This window comes from Lygodium microphyllum, chromosome 17 (genome assembly GCF_053477565.2).
Source record: "Lygodium microphyllum isolate KBCC chromosome 17, Lygodium_microphyllum_v1.1.10, whole genome shotgun sequence".
NCBI lineage: Eukaryota > Viridiplantae > Streptophyta > Polypodiopsida > Schizaeales > Lygodiaceae > Lygodium > Lygodium microphyllum.
The window spans coordinates 83107761-83119606 of record NC_141151.1 but is presented as its reverse complement, the minus strand read 5'-3'; the positions used below and the strand labels follow the sequence as shown (position 1 = coordinate 83119606).

Genomic DNA, 11846 nt, shown 5'->3' with positions numbered 1-11846 from the left:
CCCTTTCCTTGTTATGTCGCCTAGGGCTAAGACCGGTAAGACTGCATGCATCTCGGTGCCTTCCCAAAAAGCATTAACATGCAAGGACTTAGTCATGGAGTGCAACATTAAACTTAGTATCTGTGTCTCTACATCATGTTCTTGTAGGTCTATGCAGCTTGGTCTCATGATCCTTCAACCCACTACTTTAAGTCTTGCCATAGGGTCGGATGCTGCCTAAGCAGATCTCCTAGGCTTAGTGTCACAGGGTTTGTCACTAGAGTGGTGAGGAGATTGTTGGCTGCTCGTCTTTCTCCTATTCTGGACTGTCTTGGCCAATGGCCATGATTGATTTGCTGGCCCGTAGCGTTAAGCCTTTGCCTAAGCGGTATTGCTTATGGCGTAGTCGCATCTCTCGATTTTGGTCAAGGGGGTGAGAGGCATGCTTATGTTGGAGAGATCCTCGATCTCGTCCTCTAAGATGGGCTCAGTATCTTTTAAGTGTTCTTGGGCCTCCTTTACCCACTCCTTCACCTTCTCAATGACCTCTAGTTGGCACTTCGGGTTGGGGTACTCCCCGACCTTAGCACTTCTCTTTTAAGTTGTCTTTGGGGATGATGTCTCTGCCTCAGCATCAATGAATTTCTTTCCAATAGGTAGCGTTGTGGCACTCTCAGTTTTGAGCATGACTTTAGCTTCGGGTCTCTTCTTCCTTCGCCTATACGGCTCTTCTTTCCTATTGAGGCTGCATCAAGATTACTAGGACCTGGAAATGATATGCCGGCCTACTTTGTTTGTGCATCAGATATGGCATGCAATGGGATAGGTGTAGCCTCCCCATCGAGATTCTCAACACCGAATAGCCCCAACGGGACGAATGGCACGTTAGCCGAGCTTAAGGATAGTTTTCGCTTTGGACAGTCAATGAAGAGATTAGTGATTCATGCAGTAAAAAGAATGTCAAGGTGAGAATTTAAGCTAATAAATTAAAGACATCCAACAAGATTAGCGTAAGGTTGATGTAATGCTAATTGTCCATCATTCTGCGAAAGTGTGAGTTTTTGGTAGAGCTCACAAGGCAAGTACTAGTAGGATATGCAAAACCAAAACTAAACTTTTAAATAATATATTCAATGAACTTTGTTTTGATGCAGTAATAAAACACCCTTTTCTCGATAGCGTTGAATCTGAATACTAAGACATGAGCGTATGTCTCCAATATCCACCATGTTAAATGCAGAAGATAAAACCTACTTTACTTGTTAAAGGAAGTTGAGATTGTTAGAAACAAGTATGGTATCATCCACATATAGAGTAAGAATAACAAAACTATCGTTGCAGTGCTTGATGTATAAGTTGAGATCTGAAGAACAAGAGATAAAACCTTGTTTTATAAGGAAGATATCAATCTTTTGATACCAAGCTTGTAAAGATTGTTTGAGACTATAGAGTGCCCGATGAACCAGGAGGATCAAGTTTTCTGCGAGATTCTTTGGGTATATAAATATAAGCAATACATTCAAAATGTCGAAAATATAAAATAGGAGTAGTTTCGTCTATCCAAGTAGTAATTGGTATTTTACCAGAAGGAGTAGTCGTCGGAGGAAGATGATTTTGCATAAATACTCTTATTAAGACTGTTTCAGCCCAGAAACATTGAGATAAGCCAGAATGAATGAGCATACATTGCATGGCATTGAGAATAGTCCTTTTTTTATATCTAGCAATATCATTTTGTTGCGGAGAGTAGAAAATCGTATATTCATGATGAATACCCTGATTATTACAATAATCATCAAAATCATTTGAAATGTATTCTCTATCATTATCACTAGGAAGTTTATTGATGCGACAACCGGTATGAAGTTCTACAACTTTTTGATATTGGTTAAAAGATAATAAAGCTTTTGATTTATCTCACAAGAGAAAAACTATGGTATATCTTGATATTGTATTGTAATTGAGTGAGCTGACTACAAAGATAAAGTATTTTTGTAATAGATTTCTTCTCGAAATTTTCTATTAAATACTCCCATATAGCTTGTGAGGTTGAAAGATTACATACATCAAGCATAAGAGATTCTTGAATAGCAAAAAGAATATACCGACGAGCTGCTTTGTCACGTTTGACCCAATCATTATAAACAGCTTGCCATTCTTCAAAGATAAGTCCTTTAATTACAAGGGTATTATCATGAGCTTGATCAATTAGTTGAGGCAGACATTCATAATTACCAAGAACAATATCATGCAAGCCATCACCTTCAAGAATTAGCAGCATCTTTACGTGCCATCTAAGGAATCCTTATTCTTGAAAGTGAGGGATGAAACGTTGTCCAAAAGAAAATCCATTGACAATTATAGAATTTGACATAGCTGGTTGAGAGAATACGTACAATATGAGATCACAGAATCTACATATCATATACGAAATGATGATAAAAGTGCAACACAAGTCATACACAAAAGCTACGCTTGAAATAAAGACATCTAGTTCAAAAAGCATACTCTAAAAAAAAGAGACCCAAGATAAACGAAACATAGGCAAGAATAAATCAACCCAAAATAGACGAAACGTGTGCGAGAATAAATCCGCCCAACATAGACAAGAAATATGAACAACGATCAAAACATTTGTTAACCCCAACACGAAGAAAGCAAAAGGAAATAAAAAAGACGCAGGGCAAAGGTGGAAAAAAGGTAGTCCGACTAAAGAAAGAATAGGAGAAAAGGCCAAAAGCGCAAAGGCAACCTTAAAAGGCCAAGGCAAATACAAAAGGGGAAATGCGCATTTCAAAATAAAAAGGCGCACCCTGAAATCTTGTAAAAGAGCGCCGGGCTCTCACCTGTGCAATTTGTAAATGTAGGTGGGCGATGGAAAGGAAGCTAGGAAGATAGAAGGACAATGGGAAAAAAGGCCTAGGCTATGGCCGGCCATGTAAAAAGGGGAAAAGGGGATGACCGCCCAAAAGGGATTTAGGGTTTTGTATATAAAGTTGAAAAGTGAATGAGAAGCTCATTCTTGTGTGTGGTAAAAAATGGCTCTCCTCTTCTTCTTCTTCTTCTTCTTCTTCTTCTTCTTCTTGTTTTTGCTTGCTTGAGCTTGTGCTTGAGAGAGGGAGTGTGAGAGTGTGAGGGAGTGAGTGTGTGAGGGTGAGGGACCGTGGGGTGGAGAAGCTCTCCATCTTCTCCTCTCTTCTTCTCTTCTCTTCTCTTCTCTTCTCTTCTCTTGCTCACGGCGATGGAGCTTGGAGTGTGGAGCTTGAGGATAGAGCTTGCTTGAAGCTTGCACTTGGATCGTGGAGCTACCGGAGTGCGCTGGAGAGGAGGTAACTCGAACGGCACGGAGGTAAGCTCACTACACCCGTAGATATGGATGGCGCGTCTGCTATGTGAGAGGTAGCCATTAGTGCTCGGCTTGGAACGCTTGAATCAATAAGCGGTCCGTGGGTCTTGGCGGTCGAGCAAAAGCACCCTTCAACATTATCGCTTTACTTTTTGGCCAAGAATAGATGATGATTTGGTTAATTTTGGCAGAAACTCAAGAGAGTAATCATGACGAAACCCATGTCGTAAAAGTTTGCACAAAAAGCTATTGTCCTATTTATTTTTCTGTTTCAAGTCCAATTTACCTGAACTGACAACTTTTGACACAAAACGCTAAATTAAGCAAGGATTTACTAGAAAGAAAGCTTGTGAGTCCTAGCACATCATAAAAACTTATTTTCTTAAGAAATGCATTTCCTTAAGAGTTTTCCAAATAGAAATTTTTAGGGAATCCAAGAAAGATATCTACAATTCAACATATCTGCAATCTAAATGACGATCAAGTGAACTTTTTCTATGCTCAAATTTTATAACATAAGATGCTCATAACATACACTATACATCAAATTTAAGCATGAAAAGAACATGAATCAAGAATTGAAGAGATACTATATAGGTATACTGCATGTTTGTCTTCTTCAAGGAATTGGTTGTAGTCAATTGTGATAGCTCTGATACCATGTTGAGATGTAAAGAGAGAAGATATGTAGAGACGTGAGAGAGAGAGAGAGAGAGAGAGAGAGAGAGAGAGAGAGAGAGAGAGAGAGAAGAGACGCCATGTACACCCCAAAGACTTTCATATTGATAACAAACTACATCATATATAGGTGAGATTTATTCTAGATAGGGTGAGCTATATATAGCTCCAACACATTTAAACTTGTCCCTCTTGCATAAATTTTCACATATACGTTGCATGCAAACGCTAAAAATAGCATATTTTACATTTTTGAGTTATTTTAAAAGACAAGCATCTTGCTTTCTTAACTTTGGAGCTTGCCTTTGTGCCTTGCCTTGATGTTTATGCTTTGCATGATCTCATGACCATAAAATGCCACCAATGCATGTGCTCCTCTTGCTTGTGTCATTATCACCCCATTAAATGCAAGGAAGGACCAAATTGAAGGAACAATTACCATGGTGTTGTTTGACAACCAAGTTCTTACACCTCAAAACCAAATCATTGTAGCCCAAGTTCAAAGGGAAAGTACATTCTAATTTTTTTATAGTATGCTAAGTTTGCGGTATATCTATCTTTGCTTCCTACTTTACCCTTCATTATGTTGGAGAGTTGGTTGTAGTATGCTCAAGGTGCGAGTAAAACAACCAATAATGGTGGAGACTATGCAATCATGGTGAGGGAGCCATGTTTTATAGAAAACCACCTAACAGCATGTACATGAAATAGGTGGAATAGGTGGTATAAAGTCCTGACCAAATGTGTCATCCCTCGAAGGAGCAAAGAAATGGAGTGGTTAAGTCTAAGAACAGATTATCCCAACTTGTCACCTTACTAATTGCTTAAGAGAAGGTGTGCAAACCCTTAAGGATATATTCAACAATGGACTAGTGGTCGAATCTTAGATTACAATGAAGGGCAATCTCATCTAGCCACAAATCCATGGAGGACAAGGGAAGAAAACTCAGATGGAGTTCAAATAAGATTCCTTAAGTCAAGTGGAAGTGCAATCTTTGAGAAATGAGAAACGAAGATGAGCTTAGCTAAGGTTAGAAAAAGCTGTCTTTCAAGGCTTCCACAAGCTTTATTCACTTGTGGCCAAGAGAAGAAAGACACAACTATTGATAATTGTCAAAAGAAGTTTTAGCATGGGTAAAGTGTACACAATGTGGTCACAGAATGGCACACAAGTTCAAATGATGGTGGTTGTGGCTACCCAACTCCTCATAAAGCTCATCTTCTAAGGGCTATGACACCCTCAATAAAAAGGATTGCATTCAGTCTTAGCGAGTGCTCGAGATGGTGTCCTCTCAGCTATGATGAATTGTAGTCACCAGCTACAGCTCTCATTCTTCCAATTTGATGGATCAAAAGGCTTACCTCACATATGATATTTGCCTGTCCTTTGAGCTTGACAATGACCAATCCAGCTCTTAGGCCACCTTGTTTGATTCATGTTGCTGCTGCCCGTCTCATGTTCATGTCCTCCACATTTAATGCTGCAGGATATCAATCCTATCAAAACATGCACTGACTGTGACTAGTTCACAACTGCCTGGTCTCTACTTCTCACAAGCAGGTCGCCATCTTGTGTAGCAATCCTATCAAAAACATTCACTGACTGTGACTGGTTCACAACTGCCTGGTCTCTACTTCTCACAAGCAGGTCGCCAGCAGACACCTTCTACTCACGTTTGCTTGCTCACGACGACTCCTTGACCCTCCAGTAGGTGAATATAGACCTAGAGCTTGTGCTTTTCCCTGGTTGGACTGCAGAAGTCACAGATTATGGACTGCATCTCTAAACTTCCCATGTTGCAATGATACAGCGGGCACATCATTTAAAGGACGATTGTGTATTCATGGAATACTGTACTACTGCAGAGCATGCTCTCCAAGACAGTTCCTTCTTATGGCGTTGATGACAGAAACCATCACGCATGAAAGCCCACCAAAAGGCCCCCCTTTATCCTACCTGTGCTACCGCTCTGGTTTGTCCTTCAGCGAATGTCTGCAAGTTTAGTTGGGTGGCAGTTGTGTACTCAGAATCCTTCAGCGAATGTCTGCAAGTTTAGTTGGGTGGCAGTTGTGTACTCAGATTCCCACTGCGGTGCTTTACTCCCTCTGAAATAACAGAACTCATGCACTCCTCCGTGCTGCCCTTGTTGCAGGTTGTTTAGCTTTTTTCCTCTCTCACCGACGTTGTCTGAACTGCAAGTACTACCTCTTCAATGTTTTCCAGGCTGCTGGTATCTCGATTGAACCCCCGCCTTGAATGCCAAGATGGCCATCTTTATGAAAACCATGTTCTCTCTTTCCAAAAAGCATGCTAACCGAGCATACACAGGATTAGTAAAGATCTCTTTCATAAAAGTCAATCTCTTCAATAGCTATAGCACATGGTAGGCATGCTTGTCCATAATTGAGTGAATAAGATGCATAAAAAAGCCTCCACTTGAGTATTTGCAAACTATGGAATTCCATTTCCCTTGCATCGACGCCATCTGAGTACCGTATTGAGATGCATAAAACCATTATCCGGACCCTTCACACCAACACATTATAAGTGGCATAAATGAATCAAGGAAAGTTGGATCAAAAGCAGGTGCCTTCATCCCAACTCCACCAACCATGTAGGAGCATCCCAAAACCATTGTTGAAGCAATGCTAACTTTAATCTAGCTAATCATCCAGTAAGCATCCTTCTTCCGTGGTTTTCAGGAGTAAATGCACAACGGTATGGTGATCAACAATTTTGTAATTGTTCATTAGCAAAAGTTTGTCTATTAAGAAATGACTGCTTATGCAACCGTTTCTGCATTAGGCATTGTTTGTACGAACCTGTCAGATCTTAGATTACAAACAAGTTCATACATCTATTGTGATCAATAATTTTGTAATTTATTCGTTAGCAAAAGTCTATTGTCTATCAAGAACTGATTGTTTATGCAACCTTTTTTACATGAGGTATTGTTTGTACAAACCAATCGGATCTTAAATTGCAAACAACTTCTATATAGCTATGGTGATCAACAGTTTTGCAAATTGTTCATTGGCAAGTCTTGTCTATTAAGAACTGATTGTTTATGCGACTTTTTTTACATAAGGCATCGTTTGTGCAGACCAATGTTAAGGATACAATAAAAGAACTTATATGTTTAACACAATGTGCTGGTAACTAAAGAACATGTGAGCAAATGAAGAGAGACGAATGGAGGTCCCAAAGTCCCCATCCTATGGACAAGCGGACACAATTAGTTAAGTGGTTTTCTATATTGCTAGAATTAAGAGCTAAATGTTTGTGCCTGCCTTCAATTGGATAGAACCCACGCTAACATTTGCTTCAAGGAAATAAAGCATGAGAGTATATTGGCCATTCAAGCCATGGATGTTTCAAAGGCAGACTCTCTTATGGACTAAATATATTGTGACACCGCCATCTTTAATTGGTTATGAAGTAACCTTTGCTTGGATGTTTGAAAGGCAACCTCTCTTATGAACTAAATATAATGTTCGCCACTCATCTTGATTGGTTATGAAGTAACCTTTATTAGATAGTCGTTAGAGTGCTGTCAAGGTGGACATCCCATGCTTCCCTGTTAGGTACAACCAATATTCCTACATGCACCCAAGTACATTGTTCTTAGGGGAAGATGTCACAGTTCAACACATTCAACAGAGCACATCCCCGGCAGCCCTCATAGAACCATCAACAGCCTAAACTGGAGATCATGTACAGCTCAGTCAAAATGCAGCATACACCACAGCAGTGTAAAGGCTTTCTTTCACAACAGGAAGGTTTGCAATGCAAGGTCCAATAACATGATGGGAAACCAGATAGTCATGAAGCACTAAAGTTGGATGAGAGGAGGGCAGTTTGTACATGGTGCCCAGGAGAACTCTAATAGCACTGCAACAGTAAGTGCACAAATATGAAGAGATTCAACAAAATGTATCCATACCCAACCAAGAGTTCCAACACTATGGAGATGCCCTACAGATCCCAATTTCCAGCACATCTGACAATCAGGAAGAAGCCAGGATATTGATATGCCTCAGTTCGACATGCCTTCACTTATCGCGGCAATTATTGGTACCCTGTACTAGTTTTCAATGATTGTAAGCTCAGCACATAGAAAAAACCCTCTGCTGCTCTGAAACTTCACATTTGAGAATCTTGGTGAACAGATACAAAAACAAACCATGCTCCATGACTATTAAGTCATGGCATAGGCATGCTCCATTACTGTGGAATTTGAAGCTGGTACTGCAAAAGTTGATCAAACCAAAAAGAATACATAAACTACACTGTGAAAAAGCAAAGCCATGAATTAGATAGAGAATACACGCCATAAGTCCACCTTCAATAACCCATAAAAAATTTGACATCCATTCAAAGAATGGAATGATACAAAGAAGGTGGCTACATAAAAAACCCTCCAAGAAACCATTTCTCGTAGAAGCAAAGAATCTTAGAGTGGTGAATATTAGGCATAGACCAAGTTCATTCTTTTAACATGGCTGGCTAAGCAATAATTATGCCTTGGTACTGGATGAACCATTGACCAGGGGTAATCTTACAAACTGTCAGAAGAAAATATATCTAATGGGGTAGTCACACTATCCATTGAAACACTGCGAGCCCTTAACCTTGGGCTGGCCTTGCCTGCATTCTTTGATTTATGATCAAGGTACACCACCACGACACTGATATCATCGTGAAAATACCTTCGAACACCTGGCTCAATTTTTTTGAGATCTGCATACCTCATCTCCCGTTTCTTAGCAGCCTGCTGAAGTGCAGCCCTGACCAACTTCCTGGCAATTCCCTGTGACAAAAGCAAAAAAATTCGACACACAATCAAATTAATAGGTAAAATGCACAAAAGATACCAGTACTGTAACCCAAAAACAACCAGTGGGTGAAGACCTAGGCAGCTCTACAACTATTATTAGCAAAATTGCTCCATGAATATAAGACAAAATCCAGTATTGAGCATCTCAAAAACTGGTCCGAACAAGAAACTGATACAAGTAAGAAAGAGAGAATAGCCTACATGTCGAGCACTTCTGTACACCAAATCAACAGCTTCTTGATCAGACAAGTGTTCCCACAATCCATCTGATGCAAATATTAAAAACCTGTCCTCAGAGACAAGTGGTTTTTCATGGACTGATGGTTCTGCAGAGAGAACAGGCTCTTTCAAAGACAAGCCAATGTGGGAGAAAAGTGGATCTGTATTATATTCTGGTTTTTTCAAATAGACGTCCCCAATTGACCTTGACACCTGCCAAATCACAACTACAGTTAATAACATATTTTGCTAAGCGTACATATAAGCAGCAAATATGAACGTGTAACCATATTCAGCAAGTAACATTTTTAATACCTGAATGATTCCCTTAACACGCCAAACACCATGTTTTAGCACCACAATGTGAGAATCATTTGGATGCTTTGCTTTGAGCTCCTTCCGTACTTCTGCATTAGCTGCATTATGCTCTTCAGACAACCTCACTGCTTCAAGTCGCCCATGCTTCACAGCTCCAAGAACAACTCTCGAATCTCCAAGATTTGCCAGATACAGATTGTTATCACAGATCACACCTACAAGGCAGCAAGATCCAACTGATGCAAAACGGGGCTTGGCACGCCAGTTCTTATCAACAAGGCCCACGAATTCTTCCTCTGTTGCATGAAAGGCTTCCTTTAAGACTTTAGTGGACATGCCCCCTGATTCCTGTGCAAAGGCTGCAGAGCAAAGTAAGTCAGAATGAGTGAAACTGTCTTCTTAACCTACCAAAAGAGTCATGACTGTGAGCACAGGCACAGGAGCAAGAAATGCACCTTCAATCTTCGGAAACAACCGATTAGTGATAAATCTGGAGGCCTCTGGCCCTCCATGCCCATCATAGACACCAATCAGTGTCCCATATGGCCCAGTTTTCACCTGGCTTTGATCTTCTAACAACTCATTGGCCTGCACAACAGCGATAGAAAAGTCTCCGGCAGAATACCGTGTGAGATCCTTGTGCCAGAGGAGAGCATCATGCCGGCCTTCACCGACCCCCACACCTAATCCAAGGTAGCGCTCCAGGGGCGAACAACAAAAGGACGTCATGGTTGTTGTACAAGATGCGAGGTTTCTCCTGACTGTCGGCGATCCGAATGTCGCACCTTACCTGATTCAAGAATGGGAGCAGGATTTTGATCGTATGCTGAACCTTATTCTGCCAAACAGTCTGTTCAATCCACGGGAGGAAGATTCTGCGGGCGGGATCTAGACACTGCGGTTGTGTCAAGAGATCCGATCTTGAAGAGTCTGTGCCCGTTGTATGAAGAGATTCAATCTTGAAGAATCTGTGCTTGTAGCAATGTCTACCTTGGATTCAGGGGCCGTCCACGAGGGAAGATCAAGTTCTGGTCAGCGAGCCAAGTGTGCAAGCCAGCAGTGCCCTCACCCTTTCGCTCTTTCGGAAGAAAGACCTTCATGCAAATCATCTGACCTCCTGAGATCGGAGACAGGCTGCGGGGCGTGGCGCGACTGGAGACAAGGCAGGGCGGCACGATTAAGGGTAAGATCGCAGCAGGAGGGATGGAATGGCAGCGGTGTGCAGGTGATGAGAATGGGGGAAGCTGTCGAGATCGTCCCGGGAGGAGGGCATGGCAGAGCGCGAGACACCGCAGGAGAGGAGGAGAGGGGCACGCAGACAGACCGGGAAAGCGTGTAAGCCTACTGGGAAAGAGAGAGAGAGAGAGAGAGAGAGAGAGAGAAAGAAGAGAGGAAGGAGATGATGTGCCAGCGAGGATTTCCTTTCGCTTGACCTTCAAGCGAGAGCGAGAGAGAGAGAGAGAGGGAGAGAGAGAGAGGAGAGAGGGGTGAGAGAGAAATAGAGATAAATTTTAAGAAAAAAAATAGAGATATAAATACGTGACGCTATTTTAAATTAAAAACCTCCGGCCGGCTCCATATCGCTAGTCTTATCTATTTTTAATCCATTTTAATTTTACTTTTATCTACTTTTTTTTAAAAAAAATCAATGCTAGTGTGCTTGGATTCCAAGTTCCTTAGAGCTGCGTCCCACCCGGAAGAGGAAGATGAGAGTGAGGTCACGCGCAGACCTACTGAACCTTTCACATGTCAAATAAGTAAAGTTTGGAACGTGTGACATGCTTTTTTTTCTTTCTTACTTACTAAATATGTAACTACCTTTACGTTTGGATGCAAATACAGACTAAGCGTGTGGCAGCACTCTGAATGGTGCTCTCGCAAAATTGCAGAAGCCCCACTGCAACAAAGCAAATCACACTTCAAAATTTGCGATGGTGATGCTATCATAAGGGGGAGGGACAATTATCTATCATGCCATTGTGCCAATGGCGCAATGAGGAGATGGACAGGTTGGATGCATTTTAAGCCATGTGTCGTAGGAGGGGGAGTTAGCGATAGTGAGGGATGCCACATGGAGTATGATGCATTGAGAGAGAGTGAGTAGGGTAACATATGAGATTGGGGGGATGATCTAGGGTGACAAGAATAGACATTGACCAAAGAGGGGGTAATAAACTAACATTAAACTCACTATCTTAATTATTACTAACTTTTATAAGTAACCTTAGTTTCTTTTTAACTAACTTAGTTCCTTTACAATTAACCAACTACTAGCTACACTAACTTCCAAGGTTATTACTAACCTTAACCATTAGGCTTCCAACCTAACTTTAATAAATTAATATACTAACCAATTTATACTAGTTAAAGCTAATGTTAAACTAATCTAACCTAAGTTATTAACTTTTCACCTACTAATTAGCATTTAGCTAACCTTAGCTAGTTCCATCAACATTCTATATACCAAT

At 41.0% G+C, this 11846-nt stretch overlaps 1 protein-coding gene across 1 annotated transcript; it reads right to left on the bottom strand.

The window, feature by feature from the left end:
* Positions 1–8296: 8296 nt before the first annotated feature.
* LOC148022101 (putative protein phosphatase 2C 78) lies at positions 8297–10756 on the bottom strand. Its single transcript, XM_087697741.1, has 4 exons — positions 9834–10756; positions 9376–9737; positions 9043–9273; positions 8297–8814 (listed from the first exon to the last, which is right to left on the bottom strand). The coding sequence occupies exons 1-4, from the start codon at positions 10105–10107 to the stop codon at positions 8563–8565; spliced, it is 1119 nt and encodes a 372-aa protein (XP_087553867.1). The 5' UTR covers positions 10108–10756; the 3' UTR covers positions 8297–8562.
* Between the last annotated feature and the right edge of the window lie 1090 nt (positions 10757–11846).